The sequence below is a fragment of the Hippoglossus hippoglossus genome, chromosome 12 (genome assembly GCF_009819705.1).
Source record: "Hippoglossus hippoglossus isolate fHipHip1 chromosome 12, fHipHip1.pri, whole genome shotgun sequence".
Lineage (NCBI taxonomy): Eukaryota > Metazoa > Chordata > Actinopteri > Pleuronectiformes > Pleuronectidae > Hippoglossus > Hippoglossus hippoglossus.
Genome location: NC_047162.1, coordinates 10,522,782 through 10,547,720, shown reverse-complemented (window position 1 = coordinate 10,547,720; position 24,939 = coordinate 10,522,782). Strand labels below are relative to the sequence as shown.

Here is a 24,939-nt window from a genome sequence, read left to right as displayed (position 1 = left end):
GTAACTGCTCTGATTGGTGGATACAACTGCAGGGTTGTAATTCTAGTTCTATTTTAACACAGAAAAATACAGACACAGTGAAAATCCTGTGCAAGTTGATGCCGATTTAAAACACCCCTGTACACACAGAGTGATAGAGTAAAAATAATGTATTTTAAACAAGCTCTTATTAATGTAGCAGTCTGTCGTAGTTGAATTTGTGTGAGTGTTGATGAATTTGAACAGTCAGCCTACACTTCTATGAAAAAGGCCGACACACTTCCCTGTGTGTGTATCCATGTGGCACTCATCCAGCTGGAACATGGCAGTCTAGTGTGAATGAGCGTTCCAGTCCTAACATGCAGACAGCTAGTTGAACAAAGGCCGACCTGACAAGCATACGATCCCCCCCGATTGTTCTCCAGTGGCTTCACAATAAAATTTGTTCTCCTGATAGCCCTGAACAATCCTCTCCTCGGGGGCTACAAGAGGCTGAATGTCCTCGGAGAGGAGAGGGGAAAGGCTTGTCTGGTTTTCCAACTGGTTTTACACCTTTTTCAGGGGAAAACCTGTCTGATGGAATTAGTGATTAGAGTATGAAGTTTTTTGATATCCCTGATGATCCTCAATGACTTAACCCCTATTCATGCTACCGATTAGGGTTTGTTGCTACTTTTCAAGGGACGAATATCATATATTTTTATTGTAAATAGTCATTTATTCTGCAGAATGAAGTGAACAACCCAAATGCCTCGGCCTTTTGGTTTTCATATCCACAACACGGGTGATTTTCTCTCAAACATTTCTTTTATGTGAAAAACTTCAGGCACAAATAGTCGTCACCAAATATCATTGTATTGTCTTTGGTTAGAAATGTCACATACCTGAGGAAACAACTTATAAATATATACCAAGTCTTTTCATGCCAATAGACAGAGAAAAACCACCCCCCTTCTCACACACACACGCACACACACACACACACACACACACACACACATACACATTATAGTGTGACAGGTCTTTATACCGATCATCAAGCAGCTATAAATATATTTTGTTCCTTTTCTTAGCTTGTGCTCATTTTTAGACAGCTCCTACATAATGTACTCTCACTCACCTTACACAGTCAACTGTTACTTCAGTGCATGTTTTCTCTGGGGTGACGTTGAGGAGTGTGGACTTATTAAAAGACTGTACTCGCCCACATCAGCACTGGACGAGGTCTAATTCACAAACCTGTGTTTCACTGCTGCTGTCATGAAAAGACGAAGGGAATTTGTAAAAACCTTGTCAAAAACATGATTGATTACTTCAGTTCTGCTGAGAGAGGGATGGTGGCGCATGATCTTAAAATATTTAGGGACACGACCAGGTCAAATATCAAATTTTATGATATAATATTCTTATACCTGCAATAAAATTTGAAAATGCCTCAGGGCTTCATTGAGGAGGTTGATTTTTTTTTTATTCTGTATCATAATAAATCGAGGATGAAACAATTCCCAACCGAGACAGAAAGCAATGAAAGAGTTAATGTTTCACATCTTGTGGAGCGGTTTCGTCTAATGGCTTCACATCCCTTCATGTTTTTTCTGTGGTCTTTCCATTTGTCAGTCGCTTAAAAAACTCAATACGTGTGATTTATCGACCAGGATCAATAACAATACAAAAGCACCATGGGATATTACTGTGGGCAGCTGGTACATATTATGTGGCTCGATACACATGGATGGAAACGTTGTCCTGTGAGACTAAACATTATCGTTTAAATACAATAATAGTCCAATAACCTCAATGTGCATGGACACACTCTTAATGTATGCAGGCACAAATGGATGTGCAGAGGCATTCACACACAAACACATTAGTATGCATCCATGTAATGCATTTTTTGACTCTAAGGCAATCGTGACCATGAGAGTTCAATGCAACACAACTTCAGAAAACATGCAAATAGACACAATTCATGGAAACCTCATGGCAACACAGCTGCAACATTTACAAGAAAACATTACAATACTGAAGTGAAGAGATCAAGTAGCTTATGACAGCCCTAAAACTCTTCTTTATTCCTCAAAATGACATATTCAAAAGATTTGTCATTAAAAAGGTCCCCCTCATGGAATTTAAATAGCTTGAATATAACTGTATCACTTCCTTCCTCATTAAAGAGGGAAATACTCTGTCATGGTTTTCTCACTCTAGATATGTTTCCCATCATATAAAAAAGGCACCAGGGAGACATTTTTTAATTTTCATCAGTGTGGGACTTTAAAATAAGTACAACATGGATTTATTTCCTCACTAGAGAGATATGCAGTTAGGAAAATAACTGGCAAATACTGTGTATTCTTAATAAAATATCTGAAATGATTAACACACCTTAAAATCAGTCTGTCGTGTTAGTTTGAGCCATTTTCTCATTCATACATCAAAGTAAAATTAAACTGAATAACAATGATAGACGGCACATGGTGTAAGTTTCAACAGCAGCTATGCGTGAATGACTTATTCTGGGCTGTTAATAATCCTTATATATCTTTCTCGGGTGGGGACGTAAAGTTAACTAACAAGTGCTCTTTCTTGTCAATGCCTCTTAAACGAAGCTCTCCAGGATGCTTTCACTTCAAGTGACCATGCAGGGCAGTTGTAGTGCCGTGATAAGTCCATCTCCTGTGCAGGTATTGAATCTGCAGCTTGTTTCCCCGGGGGATCCACGCGTTGACCAGAAGCAGCCATCTTTGAGATATCCGGTTCAGTGGATGTGTCGCCCCAGACTGTTGTTAAATGGTTGTTGTGTTATGTTTCTAAAGAATTAGTCTTTCTCACATCCTCAGTAATACACTCGCAGTTTGGGAACCGATCGATGGGATGAGCGGTTGTTGTAAAAAATCCAATTACAGACAGTTTTTTGATGTTCTCTCCCACGTTAAATCTTGTCTCCTTTGGAATTTAATGTAACCGACTGAATTCAAGCTGCTGGAAAACACAAACTCTGCAGCCAAATGTAACAGGGTGAGCTTTTTTCAGGAAGTGTATCATCAACCAGGCAATAGTGCCCATGGTTCCCTAAAACACTGTGCTTCTTCTGAAGGTTGAAACTCATTTGTCCCCCCCCCCCAATGTGTTACCAGCTGTGGCCAGTATCCAGCTCAGGTTCAACTGTGGGTTCCTGTAATACAATGGCTCATTATTTAGAGCCTCACACACACACACACATACAATCGGGCGGCTTCAGGCCATCAGATTAGTGGATATTGACCCCTTCCCCACCCTGAAGCAACTTCCCTTTTTCCCTTTAACCAATCAAAATGGAGGGTTGGCAGAGAGTGTAACGTGAAACCGGGGTCTCGGCTCAACACTTCAAACCTTAGGGCACAGTTGGAGGCCAACAGAAACAACAGCCGTGGTCTTTCACGCTCTGTCTCCACTCTCGCAGATTTTCACTTACTTTGTGTCACCTGGACACACACACACAGTTTACAAACACACTTTGATTCAGACACACACACACACACCTCAGAGGGCTTTGTGTTGTGGGACATTCACTGTGGACGCCTGCTATGGATTAACCTTCTCAGCCGTGGAGTAGTCTCAGTCTGTAGCTGGGCGCACCAAGGACTTAAACAGCGTGCTAGGTTGTCATTGCCTCCTGGAGCTGGTTGAAGCGAGCCACCATGTCTGCGTGAGGCCACAAGGCCCTCTCTCTGTGCGGAGGCTGGATGATGCAGTGTGTGCTCTCCTTCCTCTCCCCCCAGCTCAGCTCCGGATCCCCCTGTAGCTGCGAGGTCGGCCCCGAAGGGACAAAGAAGAAGAAATCCAAGAACCTGTAAGTCCTCAAATATTTCTTTGTTTTTGTCATCTGTGGTCATTTTCACTTTTATCATCTAATTTTTTAAAGCTTTAGATTTAAAATTTAAAGTTCATTCACAGTTCGTTTTTTATTCTATGAAAAAGCATGGGAATGACAACTACATGTGTTTTTAGGGAAAGGGTTCAGTATTGACACCTGGGCTTTAACATTCTTTATTTTGAGAGGGTGTCATCACTTGTGTCCAAACTAATGGTGAATGCTAATGAGTTCTTTAATAGTGGCCCATGGGGGGGTTAATGGAGATATCAGGACTTACAGTATTCTGACAATGTGTTGGCAGGGGCATGATTAGATTTGGGGCTGGAAGATGTTGGGACATGTCAACACTGGGACGGTTACATTTAAAACCTCTGCTTTTGTCGTAATTAAATTTTGAACAGTAAAGGGGGATTGATGTTCAATTTTAGATTTTTCTGTCTAATGCAAACACTGTTACATGCAAGTATTCCGTCTCTTATTATGGTCTGTGCGATGCAGGAGCACGTCGCATGCTTAAGGTGGCAGCGAGAGTTAAAGCTAATCATTTTACGCGGTTCATAATCGACTTAATGACGTGGTAAATGATGTGTGTGCTCCTGAGGAGTGTGGTGCCATATGGGTCTCTCACATTCTCAATGGTGGGTGAAGTAAGGTGTGTGTGTGTGTGTGTGTGTGTGTGTGTGTGTGTGTGTGTGTGTGTGTGTGTGTGTGTTGAGAGTGTTTGTGTGTGTGTGTCGACGCCTCGGTGATTCATCAGCTGTTGAATGAACTTTATTCACGCTCCTGTTCAGCGAGATGAAAGCACATTTCACACCGCGAGGACAATAAAAAACCTGCTCCCAGTCCCTGGGCCCTGATGGCTGCTCGCTCGTCAGCACGAGCTGTGTTAAATGTTCTGTGGTTAACCAGCAGATTAAGTGATTAAGATTCCACAGACCTTTTTTCTCCAGAGTCCTAGAATATCGCCATCACATTTTATTTTCTATAATAAAACAAACAACGATATGGAAATGTTTTTTAGAGGGATAACCGATGTGTCCTTTATTTCCTCTGAATACAGTCTTGCGTCTAGTAGCCTATACGTGTTATATTTTTTGTCATTTTGCAGAAATGAGAGAAAAATACCCAAATCAACGATTGATTGTCCACAAAACATATTTTGATGTAAATGAAGATAATTTGTGTTTCCTTATAGTAACACTAAACAGGATTACCAGAGTTGATTCCTTATTTTTCAAGAGGAAATATAATTGTGTATTTGATAGTTTTTACAAACAGAACTAGAATGGACTAAGGCCCGACAGTCCCCTCTAGAAACAACATTTAAAGTTAAATGATCCAGATTTTTTGTTGGATGTGCAACAAATTACCCACACTCATGAATATCAGTCATCTGATCATGGCTGATTTAAAAAAACAAGATCCATGTATGAGAAATAAACAATCTCACAATGTTAAAGAATTGAAATAATTCCTGGATCTGGACAAGAATTGACGGGATTCTTTCTTGGTTCATGGCCCAGCCCTCCACAAACCTTCATGTAAATCCGTTGAGTAGTTTTTGCGTAATCCTGCAAACTAGCAAACAAAGAAACACTTTTATGTTAATGACCTGTAGTGTGTAAATGACAATTTCAGTCGTACAACTCAGCTTGACGGCATTTATTGACATGGGTCATAGTTAACTGTGATTGGCTTACTAGCGGTTCACAAACATGGATCATGACATTAGCTCATCTAATACAACACACCACTGTGTCATGTGAAGGATTCCTTAAAAACAATAATTCAAAGTGTCTAGATATAGAAAACAGTTTGTGCCATTAATTTATCAAACTCATAAATGTGTTATGATTTGAAGTCCTAATCCTTATATCCTCATGTAGACACATGAAATTTACACAATACTTATTGAATGCATTGTGTAAACATCCGGATGCTTTGCCAGGTGCGGTGCCCGTCGTCCTTCAATGGGTTCATCTGCACAAGCACAGTTATGACAGTGATGAAGGCTGAGTGGAAGAAAACATGTTGTCTTCTCCAGATGAAATGAACTCCTGTCATTGATGCAACCTTCCTCTGTCACCATGAGCCAATATGATGATAACCCTCTAACCTTTCAGCGCGGTGGAAACTCAACGTGTTTACCCACTTGGCTTCTGTATTTTTCCGTTATATTCTCAATATCATGAGCCTGTTTTCACTTCTAACGCTTCTTTCATGGTCCAGTATTTTTACTTTTTTCAGCCCTCTCCATTACGCTGCCTATACAAGGAGCAATAATCTTCTCCATCATATTAGGTCACACAAACAAACATACACTGGAGCACAATATCTTTCCGGTGTAACTCAGAGGAATACAAATGCAATATGTTGCTCCTATAGATTGAAATCTCCGGCTATGCTTTATAACCAGGCTTGAAGGGAAATTAAATTATTCCCTCCAGATGTCCGAGACTGATCTGTAACTTATAGAAAAGAGCAAATGTAGATGTGTATCTGTTGGAATCATGATGAAAAGTACATTTGAAATGAAATAAATTAAGACTTGAAAATAAAATTATTAAACAACTTGGGTTTGAAATAAGAGGATATATATATATATATATATATATATATATATATATAAAGAAAGGGAAAAAAAGAATGTGTATCTGTTGGAATCATGATGAGGTGTAGCCATTTGTATTTAAAGAAGGATGCCTGACCTTTGACCCTGTGGATTATGTAACTGTAAGTCATATATGAAGAGAGAGTAGGCATTTTTTTTCTTTTTTGAGTAGTTTCAGTTTGTCATTAGAATAAACCCTCTTATAAACAACCTTCTTCTTGCCTTAATCATCATAATCATCACCAGTGGTTCATTTGTCACCAAGAATCAGCTTTGAATTAGGAAAATGTCAATAAACAACATCAATAACCATAAAACAAGGAGAAAATCGATTGCACTTTTGCACAAAGACGTGAATTTGTACTTGCATGTGAACGAATATAACAAATCTCCTCTTTGAAACTTCCTGTCGCTGCTGCTGCTGCGAAGCACTTGGCCACAGCACAGTGAATTCATTGTCTCACCCTCACTCATGCATCATTCACCACAACACACTCTGCTCCTTGACTTCCTCAGCATTCCTTTACTTGTTTTAGCTTTTCTCTCGGCCCCTTATTCTTCTCCCCATCTCCCTTTTTGCACTTCTCGCTGCCTCTGCCCTGTTTTCTGGATCCAGCACAGCTGTTTTCCTGGGATTGTCCACATTAACTGTGCCCCCCCCCCCCCTCCATTACCTCCTTTTGTTTTCACTCAGTCCAGGTGTTCTGCTTCCTCAAGCAATGAGACCCAGCACGACTACACTCCCCCAAAGTAGCAATAAAGCAATAAACTGATGCCCCAGAGTCATATGTGAAGAAATGTGAGCTTTTCCATAAATAAATCTACGGTTCTGAGGATGATGAGAGAGACAAACCTTTTCCTTTTTGATTTTACAACCAAAATTAATACATCTTTGTCCCAAATACTCACAAGATTGTGTTTCCAATACTTCTTGTTGCAGTTCCCAGGTTGTTTTTGCTGCCAAGGTTTATCTAATGCTCTTATCTGTAGTGTGAAAGTTTGCCGAGGTGAATGTTCTTTATATAGTTGTTATATACAGTTTATAGACATGTAGACGTTCCCTGAAACTGGAATTCTTCAGTCTCCTACATACAAAGACTCAGAACAAACAGCTGGATGTTGCGTGCAGGTTTAAATGACTGGGACTTCTGAGCAATCTGTCAAACTAATGACGCCTCTTGATGAGCGACGGAGGAAACAGAAGTCCAGATGTCTTTGACTGAGACTAAAGTCAATGCCAGAGGTTAACTTGTGTCCTGCTGTGGTTACCTGGGCTGTTTTGAAGTTTTGATTTGTAGTTCAGCTTCAGATGTCAACTGCTGATTGCACCACCACAGGACTGAACACATTTACTGCCCATGATCAGGCAATATAATTAGTTAATTATTATTAGTGATAGTATTTCCCACTGATACAGCTCTGCATTCTCCAACGTGGTAAAGATAGTTTCAGGGAAGAACTTGGTTCGATAGGATATTTCCCGTGTGGGCTGGTAGCTCGTAGCTTGTTGGAGTTGCTTCCTGCAGCAAAGGCGATTTTGAAAACAGTAGCAGGCAGGAAGTGGAAGGGAGGGGAAGGCAAAATGGTGTGAGACATTCAGCCAATGGCGTCCTTAAAACCACAGTCTACGTCCAGTGAATCAGACAATGTTAGTACAGTGGCTGATGTCACCCTGAGCCACCACCCTCTAGCAGAGATGAGGGGTGGGCTACAGAGGGCTGCTGACCCAACTATCTTATCTAATGCCACAACTGCATATTCTCTAAATGTTCCAACTTGAAGTTTTCAGGCCCAGCTGGTGCTCAAGTGACCTTATTTATGGATGTTTATCAAACTTTGCACAGCTCCCTCTGGAGTCATAAAAGACTTTCTTTTTTTAAATGTGCAGTAATACTGTCTCACACAAAGAGTTCCCCTTTCGTTTAGTCCCCACAATAAATCAAGCATTTCTGGCTAAGGTTATGACATAATGTTTAAAACATGACAAAGCCATCATTTTTTTTCTTCCTGATTGGGGATCAGATCCGATTTGATTCTGACAAACTAAAAGAAAAAAAATTTAAGACACAGCAAGAAACTTGGCTCGTAGTAACGTCTTAAAAGGAATCAGTTCAATGAGGTTTACTGAAAACAGGAAGCCAGTGCAGAGAAGCCATATTTTGAGACAAGATCATAAACAGGTCATCAATTTTTTTTGCTTAATGAGACAAATGTCATCTCAACTTACTTCCCCATAAAACAAAAAAAAAAACTGCTCCTGCCCCAGTGGAAGGAATCTACCCTGTCCTAAAAACCGTGTGGTGATTGGGTGAGTCCCGGGTCCGCCCCCCCCCCCCCCCCCCCCCCCCCCAGACCCCTCAGGACTATATAACGCTTCACCAGAGCCTCTCAGGGGTTAGAGGAATGTGATTATTAAACAAACCCTTTGGGCCTCGAGCACCGGGACTCTTGACACATGCTTACATGCTGTCAAACACAAGCTGGCACCCATGTTTCACGCCATGGTCGATTTCTCAGAAAAGTACCTGGAAAGGTAAGAGCGAGGCAATGGAGTGTGTGTGTGTGTGTGTGTTAGCTCTGATTCTCATGATGAAGAATTTGAAACAGGGTGAGGACAGCATGAGTGCATGGGGGCTGTTTGTCATCCCCCAGGAGTAGTTGCTCTGGGGCTGGAAGGAAACTATCTGACCTCTACGTGGATCTCATTTGACAGTCGCAGTGAGGGAACAGAATCCCCCGTGAGGCTGAAAGCGCTCTGACTATTTCAGAGGAAGAAGCTTTAATTTCTAACTTGAGGCTGCCCCTTTTTCTTAATATACGCAGCCTGGATTTCAGGAATAGCATTGCTCATGTGGTTTTTGCAGGAAGGTGAGTTTTGTCAGAAATAGAGCTCTTTTTTCGGCCCTTGATTGAGGGAGACTGTGAATGTGACAGTGTTATATTTATGGACAAAATTGAGGTCAATTCCCTTTTTCATTGTTCTTCTAGGAATATCACAGCCACTCGCTTGTCATTTTTAGATCTGCAGAGAAAGGCATGCCTCTCACTTCCTAATTGCGTTACGTCTCGTGGACACATAAAATCTCGGGACTGTTTTTGTTTACACAGAAAAAACGAACACTCACAATTTGTCCCCACAGCCTTAACAGTGTTAACGCTATTTTTAGTGTTAGAGACACACTGACACAACCCTTGACCCGTTATACTCGCACAGGCACAGATGCACAAACACAGTGTTGTTTGTGTGTTGTGTCCTGTAGTGACTTCGCAGGCAAACAGCTCTCTGTAAATAGAAAGTGGCAGAGGGAATGAAAACATGCTTCAGCATCGCCGCTCTCACCGGCCGCATAGTTCAATTCCTCCTCTGTGCTCCATGCTGCAGCCCCAGATTTCACAGGTTTACAAAGGCTGAACTCTTCCATTGTGGGATACAAATCCTCATGTAGAAAACAGAAACGTAGGATGACACTCCTCATCGTTCCATTCTGTACAAAAGGTTGGCTCGTCCTCTCTCTCTCTGAGAAACGTGACTTGCATGAATATGTGTTTATTCATGAGACCTTCACTGCAAAGCTGCCTTCATACAGTATATTTAGTTACAGGTTAGTCCTCTGGTCACATTACACTAGAGCTGCTTCAAGACAATATGCTGAAATGTTCCAGACCAGTTGTATGGGAGAATTCAAATGTTGGAGTCAGTTGCTCAAGACATTTTCCAGAGCTTTTCCTGCGAGTAAAATGTTTGTAAAATGTTTGGTTGAGCCCACGTGAGAATAGAGCAGGAAAATGTCCAGTGTGTTAATGACGTTTCAAGGAAAACTGAAGAAAAACAAATACTACAAATGTTTACGTCATGGCCTGCCTCCTGCATGTTCTACCCAGACCCCCCCCCCGCCCCCTCGCCTGAATGTTCCAGACATTTACCTGATGATGTGAACGTGTCTCTGTGTATTGGGTCTACTTAGGACTCATGACTGGCTTAAGCTCCATGTCTATGAAGTTCATTCTAAGGCTGGAAAATCTGTGTTTTGGCGTCTTTGCTGCTCAAAATCCACTACAAATAACTAATAATATAATATCTAATTGTTGGTAGCTGTTAATCTTTTGAAATGGATGATCTCAAACTTTTCAACTTCCATAACTTCTTGTTTTGGTTGATTTTTTTCTTATCTTATACCTTTTATTATTTTGCATATTCTCAACATCATTGTAAATGACACCTTTTGCCCCCAATGATTATCTGGTTTAAATAAAGACTTTCATACAAACAAATGGGACAGTAGATCCATCTGCAGTATAGTCTGTCTGCAGCCTCCGCTCCTCATGTGCTCCCAGAGCCTTTCCCTGAGAGTGCGGCCTACTTTTCAGAACACCAGGAATATCCAGCAGGGTGCTATTAGCGCGCCTAATGTGAACCAAGCAGAGAGGGAATAGAGAGAACGGAAACCTGCGGATAATTGCGGATCTAAAGACCTCTCGCTCCTTCACTTAAGCACATGAAGCATCCTCTCTTGTACAGACACAGGCAGACAGTCAGGTGTGTGTACGCGTTACACCAAAAGCTGCAAATGTGGCTGTGCTGTGTATGGTTGGCTGGCAGGGAAGTGGCCCGTACATATTCATTTGTTAATCTCACGCGGAGCATGTGTCAGTCTTTTAGCAGATTCTGTAAAGAACGGGGTTTATTCTGTGTGATAAATCAAATGAAGTGTGATACAGAGCTAATCGCATTAGTGCAGGGGAGCTATTAGCAGCTGGAGAGGAAAAGTGGCAACTTTAAATATAGAGGTAGTTAAAGTGGGACTGTGAGGAGAGCCATTAGCACATAAAGAGCAGAGGTGCAAAGAACAGTAACAGTATCAGTTAGTAAGTGCTGCTTCTCTGAAAATAGACTCAAGCACAAGACTGGTTCCATGTGGTATTAAGATATACTGAAATATATATAATACATTTGCTGCTTTTCATGTCGAAAACAGCTGGTTTTGTTGGTGTAAGTGTTTCCTCTCTGCACCCGGGCGCAGTTTCCTCCTGCTGTAAATCTTGAGTTTCACCCAAGGTGGTTTTTACTCAACATGCTTTAAGTCATTCCCCTTCGTTTAGAGACGATAAGTTGGAGTTCGGTAGCTGATTTTGCTAAATCTCTGTGTCTGGAGGACACAGACATGTCTGTAGTCCTCTGCATGACACAGCTGAAAGAAAGGAGAATGTGTCTTTGCCCAAAGTTGAGGGAGGAGTGTTACGTGTCCCTCCCTCAAGTTGGAGTTGATTGAGCTTAATTTATGGCCGTTTCCCTGAAACCTCCCTGCTGCAGTTCGACAACCTTCAGACAGAGACTACAGAGAAAAGTCCTGCTGCAGTCGGTGTTGCCAGTGGTTTAAACGTGGATGCTACATGAACTTGTTTTCAAGAATAATGCCAAAGCTCTCTTTGAGTTTCTAAAAATAAGCGGGAGAAATAAATCCTGGCTTGATGTGAGCTCAAGCTGTTTCCAGTCCTGACTCCAAACCCTGAGGAGTGAAAGAATAACCTGTGCTGCTGTTTGTGTTTGCAGTATCCACTGACGCCCACATGGTGGCAGGATAGAAACACATTTTACCCCCTTGAAGTGCCCGTTGTTATGACATCATTCCCGCTGGGGCCTCGGCTTCTATAAAACCAGAATAAATATTATAGTGTCCTTTGTCAGGCCAACAGAAATATTTTGCAACCCTTATAAAATACAGGCTCTTTTCTTCTTCACATGCGAGGGGCGAGGCAGACGCAGAGCGAACCGATGCACAGCTCGAGACCCTAATTGCCTTGAGTGCAGCCTAAATATAGAACGATCTAATAAATCCAACTCTGGTGTTATGAGTTTATTTAACAGCATGAGAGTTTTTATTTGGGTAATAATGTCCTTCAGGATTCTGAGTGTGATGCTATTCTCAGGGATGTTTCCATGAAACCGAGGCCTAAACTCTGGCACTGATGTTATTTCAGTCAATGGATGAGTAATATCTCCACAAGTGACACTGTGCAGTGCTTAGATTTCATCATGTCATCGTGTTTTTCTTTTTCTTTTTTTAAGTAATTTTTTTGGTCCTTTGTTTTCTTCAATCAAATCGAATATACTTTATTGTCCCATGGAATTTTTTCCTGGGCCAAAGTGACTTGAATGTTGCACCAATTGAATATTGTGAGGCTGTATGTGAGAACGCCAACGTCTGAGTCAGTCGCTCTGGACATTCTCCAGATCTTTTTTTTTGCCAAACCCCTGGTAAAATGTTCAGAAAAGGACCAAGGTCCATGTGAGAACACAGCAGGAAAATACATTTACGGCGAAGTTTCTTACATGCACAACTGAGAAAAACTCAAAACAATACAAATATCTCCGGATGGGAAAGAGCTGCGACACAGAAAGAAGGGGCAGATGAGGTTGTCAACCTGAAAAGACGATGAGACTTTGGCGATGAGGTGTGATGTGCTGATCAAGTGCTTTCCAAAGCAGATTTATACGTCAGGTCCTACTTCCTACCCTTTGCGGTGTGCCACCCCTCGCCTGAATGTTCACTTTCCTGTTCTCATGAACACGTCGGACCTGGACAATGTCCTGCTGCGTTTCTTTGAAAGGCAAACTCTGCAAAATGCCTGGACAGAATCTTTCGGACATTTCCCAGAGTCTGGAAACTGTTTGGCGAATCCTTTCCAAAAAGGCCTCTTGCGTTTCTCTGAGTCCGCAGCAGTCAAACCCAAACACACCCAAATGAATCCACCTACAAAGTCACACTCATCCGGATCTTAAAGGAGCTATTCACCTTTTCCAAACACAAATGTCGAACCATGTGCCCGGGCATGTTTCTACCTTTTCCTTTCGAGCAGGCGTTCGGGGGGGAAAAACACACAGCTATAGCTGACTGTGTTCTCTGTTCAGTGCGGCCGCCGCTCTGTGAGTGTGCGTGCTTGAGACCAAGTTACATTTACACCTCTCCCACTCTTCCCTTCACCCACATATGCACATGCAGATTGCAGACTGGGAGTTTCCCAACACCTGTGACTGGCATGAAAACACCGGTGAAGTGGACACAAGTTGGTACAGGTGCCCGTACCAAAACCGAAACCTGTTCTTTCATCCCCATCCAAGTGTCCTCATGCACAGTATTTCTGCTAATCTCTCAGTGTGCTAATCAGTTGTCACACTCTCCCCCTCTTCATGCTTTAATGATAAGTGTCTATAAGTAGAAGCTCTGTTTTTCTTTTAATTTGGGGAGTACATGCTCTCCTGGGGGCCGCGAGTTGCCGGTGGGACAGCTTGCAGCGATTAGGGCCAGTGAGCGCACGTCGCAGCGCTGCATTATTAGCGGGCCAGTCAATCCACAGTGGAAATCAAAAGCAGGGACTCAGGAAATGGGCGTTTGAGTGAGGTCATATCCCAGTGAGGCAGCACGTGGTCCAGGTCGGGAAAAGCCAGGACAGGTACCGTGGGATTATGGGAGTGCGCAGTATCCTGTCGGGCCGAGGATTGGTTCACTGCCTTGTCTGCGATTGAAGGTGGCGCATGTGCAGCAGGGGGTCTGTATGTATGTGTGTGTGTGACGGTGGTGGAAAGGTGAGACAGGTGAGGTGAGCGGTCAGGAGGATTTTCGGATGCTGGAGGGAAGCGGCAGAGGAGCGAGGAGAGGTCACTGCGCCCTGTTGCCTCGGCCCCTGGGTCAGCTCCCTCTCAGCAACCCCTCCAGGCACATAGAGAGCGGCGTGATGAAACAGAGGAGTGTGCGTCGAGTCTCTCTCCTCCTTCCCTGCCACATTCGCTCAGTCCCTGCCGAGGAACCTGCCAGGGACGCATCTACGGGAAAGGACTGTTAGAGATTGTTGATTGACAGATTGAGAGCCGCTGACACAAAGCGAAGGAGAAGGAAGCTCAATATCAGCGAATTCGGGGAAAAACTCCTGATCCGCCATAGCAACATACCTGAAGACTAAAATGTACAAACACAAGAGTTTGTTTTTCGCTTTTTTCTGAAGTTTGTGGCTTTGATTCTTTGTGGATTGGATTTATCGTGCTGAAGAGTTTGAATTGAGTGATTCCCGAATCTTGGATTGTTTCAGTTGTGGACTTTGGACTTGGAGACTCAACTCTTTCTTTCCCCTTCCCTCTTTTTGTCCAACTCTATCCATCATATCCTCTCTTCCCTGATTCCATTTTCTCCTTCTCCTGCCTCCACCTCCTCCCCACCCCTCTCCTGCACTCGTAAATCGTTCACCCTTTCCCCCTCTTTCCCCACTCCTCTTTTCCCTTTCCCTTCTCTTTCTTCTCTTCCATCCTCTCCTCCACTCAGGGCCAAAGACATGAAGAATCGACTGGCTTTCCTGCGGAGGAGGAATGAATCCCCAGGAAGCAACCCAGCCGGCAAGCTAGACAAGTCTATGAAGTCAGTCAAGTAAGTGGCCACTTCCTGACTGCATGTGCCCTGTGGGCGGGTGTGACACGTTTTTTTTCCCGAGTCTTGCCACCATGACTGGTGACGGACGTGGTGCTGCTGGGAGACAGACGTGTGGGCAGCAGCAGAGATGGGTGTGTGCTGGGAATGTGTGTGTTAGTAACAAAGTGAATGGGAAGATGTGTGAGGTGTGTCGGAGGGAGGGAAGGGAATTGTTTAGATGTTGTTCTTTTATTTTAACATATCACATATATGAAGTAGTTTTCATGTTTCTACGCATTTGCATTGTCTTATCAGGGAGATGTAATATCTCTTATGTACTTTGATATATTTTATTAACTTAGATATTAAGTTAAAGAACATTTGGACCTAAAGAATAAATGTCCTCTGTTGAAGTAAATGTCGATATTATAGGTTCTTATATTAGTATTTCCCCTTATTTTCAAAATAGATTAATTTAAGAATCTGAGAGAAATACATTTACACCATCTAATTTATTTTTTAAAAAGCTGCTTCAACACATGAATGACAGTCAGCGAAACAAGATGCCAAGGTGTAAGAGCAAATGCAACTTTAGTTGATTTGTGGGAATAGATAGTCTGTGTGTCAAATCAGGCCTCAGATGTGGATTGCAGCGAGTGGAAGATGAGCACTGTTAAAGCAGGGCACAGAGGAGGAGGAGAGGCAGCAGGGGGCAGACGCACACCGGTGGGGGTGGGGTGGGGGGGAGGAGGTCTCTAAACCCAACGGCGCATCCCCATTGGCCGGCGGACGCCCCTCCCCACCCGCCTGCCTAGTCGCATTCAGTGGGAATATAAAAGCCTCCCCCACCACAGTGCAGGACCAGACAGACTCATGGCTCTCAAAGCTCAGACCAATCCCAAGGCGAGTGTGAGGCACAGAGCAGCACACACACACTAGAGTGGAGGGCAGCAGCGTGCAGGAATAAACTCCCAGGATTCCACTCGTCCAACCCAGCATAGGCAAAGTTCTGCGGATGGGTCACACAATGAGAAACCTGGCTGAGATGGGCTTGTTAAAGAACCGCTCTGCTTTCATCTGCAGGCCCACCCCAGAGGAGGCACTGAAATGGGGGGACTCGCTCGACAAGCTGCTGGCACACAAATGTAAGTAACTTTTTTTCTTCCTTATCCCCTCATTTTACTCCGCCATCTTCCTCCACACTTCACACTTCACACACACACACAGGCTCCCAAAGTCTTCAACATGTTTGCCATATGGCCCAGTGCTTGCTTGAGGTGGTGGGGGGAGGGTGACAATCCCAGGCACTGTGCTTATGCTGATGTATGGAGCCCATGTGTTGCACAGAAGAAAGAAAAAAGTGAGGAGGGGGTCGAGTCAGTCAACGTGCATGTGTGCTGCTATTTTTGTTTCCCACAATTCATCTTCCTCAGCTCATGACTCTCAGTCAGAGCTGATCAAAAGCCAGCGCTACATCTGTTCCTCATCCGGCTCTGTTCACCCCCTTTATTCTCCCTCGTCCAATTTCCTCCCCTCCTCTCCGCCTCTTACCTCACTCCTGCTTCCCCAGAATGAGGTAAGAGATGACCGCGCGGCGTTGGCTCAGCTTATCAGCGTGGGTGATTCATGGGAACGGAAAGGTGCAGACAGGAGCTGTTGGTGGACGCGGCTTCCTGCCTTTCTTTTCCCTGCATGCAGACGTCTTCCTCAAATCATTAACCGGACCGAAACTTAAAAAGCCCCAAAGTTCCAGAATTAGACTTTTCCCCCACCTCCTCCTCCTCTGCCTCCTCCTCCTCTTTACACCGAAACAGTCTCATCTTTGTTCATTTACAACTCATGCATAAAGAGATGCGTGCATGTCATGCTGGATGGCGAGAGAGGATTGGGTCAGCGGTGTGATGTTGTTTAAAAGGATTGAAGATGTGGTGTTTTTTATGTCTCACTTTATTCCGACCACATGACTCGAAAGGCCGTCACGGAGCTATTTTGGGCGCTGAAACTCCGAGCAGAGCTTCAGCTGTGAGGTTGCCATGGCACTCCAAGTCAACTCCTCTTGTTTATTCTCCTCCTCTCCTCTGCTCTGTCTCAGATGGTCTGGCGGCGTTCCGAGCTTTCCTGCGCACCGAGTTCAGCGAGGAGAATCTGGAATTCTGGCTGGCGTGCGAGGAGTACAAGAAGATCAAGTCGCAGTCCAAGATGGCCTCGAAAGCCAAGAAGATCTTTGCAGAATACATCGCCATCCAGTCGTGTAAAGAGGTGAGCGAGAGGGGACAGAACTTGTAGCAGTTCTCTCAATGTTGTGTCTTGAAAGCGTAAACTCATCGCTTGTTTTTCGTTCCTTTCCTCTGCAGGTAAATCTGGATTCGTACACCCGAGATCACACCAAGGACAACCTGCAGAATGTTACGCGCTCCTGCTTTGACCTCGCGCAGAGGCGGATATACGGGCTGATGGAGAAGGACTCATATCCCCGCTTCCTCCGCTCAGAACTCTACTTGGACTTAATCAACCAAAAAAAGTCCAGCTCCACTTCGACTTCGTCTTCGTCATAAGAGACCGGGAAAAGACGAGAAAGCGAGACGACTATGATGATGATGAGAGAAAAACGGGGCAGACTTGAAAAAAAAACACACAGCGGGGCGGGAGGGATGTGAGGTTCTTTGTTTGCCTTTTTTTATTTTTATTTCTCTGTGTGTGTGTGTCATCCTGTCCACTATTTTATTTGAATTTTTTTGTGGTGTGACATGACGCGGCAAAGCTCTATGGCACTGCAAAGGAATGTAGTTTACACAGTTACCAGGTGGATGGATGAATGGATGGACTGATGAATGGATGTTAACCGGAGAAAAAAAAACAATATAGAAGCCCACAGGCGAGGGCTGGAGCGAGAGCTGGACGCTCGTCTGATCACTGTTTGCTTTTTGTCAGTGTCTTGTGAGAGAAAAATGACATTTGTTTGTGTCCTTGTGGAGTTGTACTGGAGAAAAGGAGGGGTTACTCCAAAAAAAAAGAAAACCCTGCAGACATAAAGACAGTCGGGTACTGTTCTGTCACTTCCTTTCCTTTAATTTTTCTTTTTGAAATCCCCTCCTTTCCTCCTCCATGTCCTATGTGAAGCCACTTCTAAAGCTGTTGGTACGACGCGACATTCTTTTTCTTCACGTTTTTCATTTCCATGGGGCTTGAAAATCTGTGACGGAGAGAGAAAACAAAAAACAAACGACGAGACGATGTCTGAATGAAAACTAGTCATCTCTGTTAAACCCCACGATCTCTCAAAGCTTCTGTAAACCGCTTTCACTTCATCCAGAAAGACTGTGAACGCTCAGCGGAGACGGGGGGGGGGGGGGCCAAGAACTCGACGTGTATAAATAACGGACGGTGTGAAGAAACACAGACGTGTGTCACTCTCACACTGAAAGACATTTTCAAAATCACACTCAAAGCCAGAGATGGAAAATAAAAAGAAAAGACGACGACTTGCTTCCTGTCTCCAAAGACTGTTTACAACAAGGAACGACGACTCAAGAAGAAAAAGGAACAACCGTTCGGTGCAGCCAAGCAACATTTCCTTTACCATTGTAGCTCATGGTGGACAAACCGAGGAAGCGTTTTCTCAGGACATTGCCACGACAGGTTCCGGCTCTTGTTTTTCTACACACACTCGCTGTTGTTTTTTTCATTTAAAAAAAATGTTTTAAGATATTCCGACCTGCACTCCCTAGTTCTGCTGAGCAACGCACGTGAGGCTGCTCGTGTCATAGTGCGAGGAAAAAAAAGAAAAAACTGCTTCATGTTGTACAAAGGTTCGCCTATTTATTTAGATTAACAGGCTGGATGCTTCAACACACACCCTCACCTCCTCAAAGCACTCGGCTGAAAGCTCTCACTCCTCTTAACCACCAAACAGGTCCAATGCTGTCCTGAACTTTTAAGTGCAATATTTCTTTTGTTATTATTTTTGGTTTGTTCGTTTATTTGGATGATTTTTACTTTTTAACGGGGGAAGACGAACGGCTTGAGCTCTGTATTAACTTTATTTGTTAAGAGAAGAAAAAAAACAAAACGTTTAGAGCTATAAGGTTGACTTACAACGTAAACTTTCAAGAACCATTAAGTAGTTTAAAGAATTTTAAGCAAGTGATTCTAATTATGTGTCGACCCCCCGGCAGCAGGCAGCCGGGGGACGTTATGGTTGTAAATATAATTCTTTAAGAAAACTATGTGATAACACATTAAAAACAAACAAAAAACACGAAACGGATCGGTCTCTGCTGGTGATGGAATGTGGGACTCAGCTGTATCTATGTAAATATGAGAGACTCAAAACTATAAGATGACGTGTATTGTTAAAAAAGTGATAAAAGATACAACAATAGGTGAGCGAGAGCAGGTCCAGTCTGCTCCTGTCCCTGGTCATACACTGCTTGTAAGGAGTTTTCTGAAATGCATTTTTATCATTTTCACTGTTTACAATTCAAAATGCATCTCCCATGATAACAAGTGAAAAACAGTAGAGTACATTTGGTGTCATTGCTAATGATAAATAAACCAACCAACTGATGAAGTAAAGACACGCTTGTCTCTGAATCTTTCTTCTGGTGTGTGTGTGTGTGTGTGTGTGTGTGTGTGTTTGTGTGTTTGTGTGACTGAGATGTGCAGTCTCGCTCTGATGAGAAGCAACAGACGTGACATGTGAAGTTGCTCAAAGGAATCAGTCATATGAGCTGAATATGAAGCTGCAGCCACATGGTAAGGTTAGCTTAGCATAGCATATAGGAGTGTGGATACCTGAACTATTAAACTCAAACCAGAACGTCATTTCAAAAATGTAGTTTGAACCTGGCCCGGCCCGTCGGGACCCGTTGGGACCCAAACCCATGCTTGTGTTTTTTGTGTTTCCCGACAGGCCGGACCGGGTTTAAACAGAATTTTTTTTAATGATATCCAGGTTTGGGTCGTCACGTTGGCTGGGCTTCTTCGCTCTGTGTGTCTGTGCACGGCGTCCATAAACGTGGACTGGTGCATTCCAGCTCTGTTGAGAGGGAATAGACATGAGCTTGAAGTTGCTTAAAGGAATAGCTCAACATTTTGGGACCTATGTCTTGTGTCTTTACGCTTAAATATGAAGCTGCAGTCACATGGTGTGGTTAGCTTAGCTAAGCACATGGAGTGCGGCTACCCAAACCTTTCAAAACTTTAGTTTGAAACCAGCCCAACGGGTCCTGATAGGCAGGGTACGCGTTCCGGTCAGTCACATTGGCTGGACTGTTGTTTATTACACTGCACCTGTCTGTAATCGGTGAAAACAAACAATAACTACATCTGGCTCATGTCTGGTTTGGACACAAAAAGCAGAAATCCTATCGGGTTGGCGTTAGGCTGGGTTATTTTTTTGCCCCCCGCTTGGACGAAATCTTTTTTAAATACAGTCTATGGACGAAACTAATCTAGGCTCAGTCCAAAGTTTAAAAACAATTCTACATGTTCATCAACACTTTTCATTTGTGAGTTCTGTTCCAAACCTCCAGTATAAAGTGTGACACTTTGTGGTTGTACAGTGGGGGTTTGTGCCAGACCAGGACTCGAGGTGATGACAGGACTTTGGCCCGGGCAAGAAATTTGAAGCATGATATAGCGAGCATGTTAATAAGTGAACTGCAGAGGGGACGATGGCAGTTTTTTAACCTTTCCCCTCGTTCTAGCTGAACTTAATTACCGTTTGGCTCTGAAGCGTCATAAATAGTTTGCAGACATCTCATCTGAAGTAAATCAGCGTGTTTCCCAGAATGTTTTCCTTTGAGTAACCTGGACTGTGAGAACCATCCACGGTGAGGAAGTTCTTTTAAATGTGGCTCTAATTTCACAGCGTTAATCATCACCCCTGTAACAACCGTAAAGTTTATTCTCATGAACTTGCAACACTGACATTCCTCCTTCTATCTGTCATGTAGTCGTGTGCTCACCATTTTCCTCTTAAATTGAGAATTATCAACCACATTTTAAGTATAAATCAGCTTTTCCCCCAAAATAAACCGATTTAGACAATATGACTTAAACCTTGGTTTGATTTGTCCCATCAACAGAACGCTTGTGTTTATTACCTCAGCCGAGGAGGTTATGTTTTCACCTGCGTCTGTTTGTTATTGTTTTTTTAGCAGAATTAAGGAAAAGCTGTCAAAACCAATTTCCACCAAACCTGGCGGAGGAATGGGGGGGTGGAAGGAACCCATTACATTTCACCTTTCTTTTACTATGTTTTATGAAAAATAAATTATTATTATGATAATAATGATTATTTAAATCCTATTCCTTGGGAAAATGGTGAAAACGTAGAAAAATCTTGTGAAGATAAAGACAGTGAAAAATGTATTGAGATCTTCCCTGACACATCCAACATCCTTCCACCAAGTAATCCGTTCAGCTGTTTTTGTGTAATCTTGCTCACAAACAAACAAACACACAAGGGTGAAAACTCCTCTCGTATCCTCTTGTTTTTTATGCAACGCGTCTAATCTCCCACACAAACTGAAGAATTACATGTCTGGTTTGAGGGATTGACACAATCCTTAATGGAGTGGAGTCGTGAGTGAGATGGAGATAAGAGCCGTCACGACTCGTCGTCTGTCTGGTTTTCTGAGAAGAGGAGAGGAGTCAGTGTGACACCGGGTCGAAGGTCGGCCGGGTTGTTGGGACGGAATGAAAGGAAACAGTTGGAGGCCTGTGAGTGCAGCGTGTGTGTGTGTGTGTGTGTGTGTGTGTGTTTGTCTGTGTTTGGAGGGTGGCGGGTGATCAGTCTGAAGTGGTATTGGAGACAGTAGTAACAGCACCTAATCTTCTTTACCAGCTGCCATCTGTTTTGACACAGTTTCTTTTAGTCATCGACTTCTCTATCGCCTCTCTCGGCCTGTTTCCTCTCCCTCTCGCTCCCCGGCGACCGCGTCTTTGTCTTCACGACCCACGATTGTGTTTTTCTACGCCAATCTTGTACACCACACAATGGGGGGGTTCCGCTCTCGCTCTGGATTCTTTTTCACCAAATCCTTTTGTTGGAGTTTCCTTCCTCTCTGTCATCTGTGCAAACCGTATCACAGTTTCTGCCATTGTTTTTTTTTCTAATTCAGCCGTCACGTGAGGCCGAAACACGCCAGCTCGCATTTCCTGTTGAGATGTCTCGTCTCCTCCTGCTCCTAATGTGGCTGAAGATGTTTCCTCCTGTCTGACAGTGTCTTATCTGACATTCCTGTCAAGTAGAACATTTGTCACGAGGATAGGATGTGTTGTATCTTTATTTGCAGAAATGTCCATGTGCAAGTCTTACTGGACGACAGGGAAAGAGGTTTCCAGTCTTTAGTTTTTTTATTTATTGCTTTGCAAGTCTGGCAGCTCTCCCAATTGTGTGCATCTTGACTGATGCAATTCTTAAATTAGTACTTTGACATTTTCGGGAATACACTTATCTGCTTCCTTCCCACGAGATAGATAAGAGAGTTGATAGAACACACAACCCGTCAATTAGCTTAGCTTAGCATAAAGACAGGAAGCAGAGGCAGACAAGAGTTTTTCAAACATACGACTGCCTGTAAAACACTGAGAATGTCTCTCAGTAGAGAACACACACCTGTCAAGGCCCAACAGTCGCTTTATGAAACCACATTTAGATCGATTCTGATTTTCATTTGGATCTGCGCCACATCTCACACACTCATAAATATCAGTCCAATAAACCTGCCTGAGACCCACAAATGATTCTCTGAGAAATACTCTGAAATGACAGAACTGATTCCTATGAAATTCTGTGGACGGGTGGATAATGACCCAAGAAAGATCCCATTCAATTTGGAGCAGATATGGAAAAATCGCCAGATTCAGGCGTTAGCCTTGGCGGAGGTATATTCATTCTCCGAGCTTCCTTCTGGTTCTATAAGAGCAAACATTTTACCCTGAACTGTCCTGTCTGATTTTGGAAAAAGATTTTTATATAACTACTATAAACACTGTATATAAGAATATGTGACCCTCTCTTTGTCATTTGTTGATTGTTGTATTAACATTCACTCACAATGTGGATGAATTTGTCAGCTCGAGCAGAAATATACAATACGATGCTCAGACTAGATTTTCCGGTTTTTCACATTTCCACTCAAATAAAAACATGATATCTTTCTATATCAAAACGATTATGAAAAACTCTAGTATTTTTTACCTCTATCAGACGACACCAGGTCGATCTTTATCTTTATCTTTATATTTGATGTCTGTTTTTAGCATCAGGATCTCAGAGGAGCCGTAACACGTCATCGTGCCGGATTCAGGGACTTCCCCTCTCGTCCCTTATATTATTATTCTCTCTACTTGCGCAGCAGTCAAGGGGCCTAAGCCTCGATTAATCCTTAATTCTCAGATCAGCCGATCCTTTCAACTGTTGGCAGGTTTACAAACGCAACATCACGCCTCTCCCATCGTCCTCGCTCGCTCCGTGGACCCCTCCATCCCACGATCCCTTTTAGCCCTCATCTGTAGAGTTTACTGCAACATGTGGATAAAATAGAAAAGGATTTACTGAAGTGTCTGTTTTATCTATTTATTCTTCTACATTTATCTCATTTCCTCATGAGCTCGGGGTATTTTTAGTTTCTGGCCGTGTGTCAGTTCACAGGAACGTTTCCAGTTTTTCCACAGTCCGGCACAAATTCTCAGTTGAAGGACCCGAGGGGGCCGTAACAGTGCTGAGCTTGCCTAAAGTTTGCACGTGACGCGCTACCTGCCACACGTGCACCGCCGCTCCCTGAGCAGTTTTCCATCATATCACCGCCACTCGGTATCTCCAGCGGATGTCGTCATCGGACGCTGGAAGACAGGGACTTTTAAAAACAGCAACAGACAGAGGAAGGAAGCAGGATTTAGTAGCCGGTCTTATCCCAGTGCTCTAATCAAAACAGGTCAGCTTTTTATATAGACGGCCTTTACAGAAATAGATTTATACAAAGTGATGTTTTTTAAATTACAGGAGACGGCGAGCTTTAATGGATTCATTTGATGTTTTAGAAAATACACTTATTCGCTTTTTTGCTGAGATTTAGACGATTAATTCCAGTCGAACGGCCGTACACTCGATATGCAGCTCCACCCAGTCGCCAACTAAATTTAGCTTAACAGACAGGAGACTGGAAACAAGGGGAAACAGCGAGAATGGCTCGGTCCAAATGTCATAAAAGTACCAACAGCTGTGAATTTGTTTGTTTTGTTTATTCAAATCAGTGCAACAAACCAAATCGATCCTCTGTCCATCCAGTATCTATGCTGCTTATCTCTGGAGGGTCGAATCCCAGGTGACGTTGGGCGAGAGGCGGCGAACAGGCTGAACAGGAAAGATCCCCAGCGCCAATCAAATCAATCAAGGTTATATTCTTCACAGTGACGGACACGATGAGTCACATTTCCTTTATCAGGTCGTTCACTAACCAGAAGGTCGCTGGTTTGATTCCCGGTTCCTCCAGTCTTCATTCTGAAATATCCTTGGGCAAGACACCAAACCCCAAAACTGCCTCTGACGGCCATGTGTGAATGATGTGTGAGAGAAAAAGTGCTGCGTATAGAATAGTTTTGTGTGAATGTGGCTGTAAAGTATAAATAAAGTCCATTCACCATTTACTGAACCAACCACAAGATGCACATTTGTGTAGCAAGTCGTGTAAATGAGTGAAGATGTGTGAGAGAGAGAGAGAGAGAGAAAACTCTTCCCTTCATTCTTGAAACATGACCAAATTCTTTAGGAGATTCAGGCGGACGCAGCTGGACTAATAGCAAGCAGCTGTGGACGTCTAAATTTCACACACACACACACACACGTACACACACACCATACATAAGACGCATATATAAAACTTGTGTAGACACTCGTGCGTCATGTGCCGGTGTATCTGATCTGCGTTACAATAGTTAAGCTAAGTTACAATACATCATAATTTACTTTTTGATCCCAGTCACATATTTTCTTGTTATGTATGAACTTTAAATTTGTCTTTGTGAATTTGTAACGACTTCAAAGACTTTTTGTATCCTTGGATTGTTTACACTTGTTTTCTATT

General features: G+C 43.2%; 1 protein-coding gene across 15 annotated transcripts in view; it reads left to right on the top strand.

The window, feature by feature from the left end:
- The window catches only part of rgs3a (regulator of G protein signaling 3a), a 146,432-nt gene extending 127,008 nt beyond the window's left edge, over positions 1-19,424 (top strand). For 8 of the 15 annotated variants that reach the window (XM_034601881.1, XM_034601883.1, XM_034601887.1 and 5 more), the window contains 5 exons: positions 3,741-3,811; positions 14,762-14,863; positions 15,929-15,990; positions 16,938-17,104; positions 17,200-19,424. In XM_034601881.1, coding sequence (XP_034457772.1) covers positions 3,741-3,811; positions 14,762-14,863; positions 15,929-15,990; positions 16,938-17,104; positions 17,200-17,400 — 603 coding nt within the window. In that variant the 3' untranslated portion in view covers positions 17,401-19,424. Of the gene's footprint in view, positions 1-3,740; positions 3,812-8,825; positions 8,980-12,831; positions 14,409-14,761; positions 14,864-15,928; positions 15,991-16,937; positions 17,105-17,199 lie in introns of those variants that run through there. The other 7 variants (XM_034601882.1, XM_034601892.1, XM_034601891.1 and 4 more) reach the window with 7 other exon arrangements.
- The last annotated feature ends 5,515 nt before the right edge of the window (positions 19,425-24,939 follow it).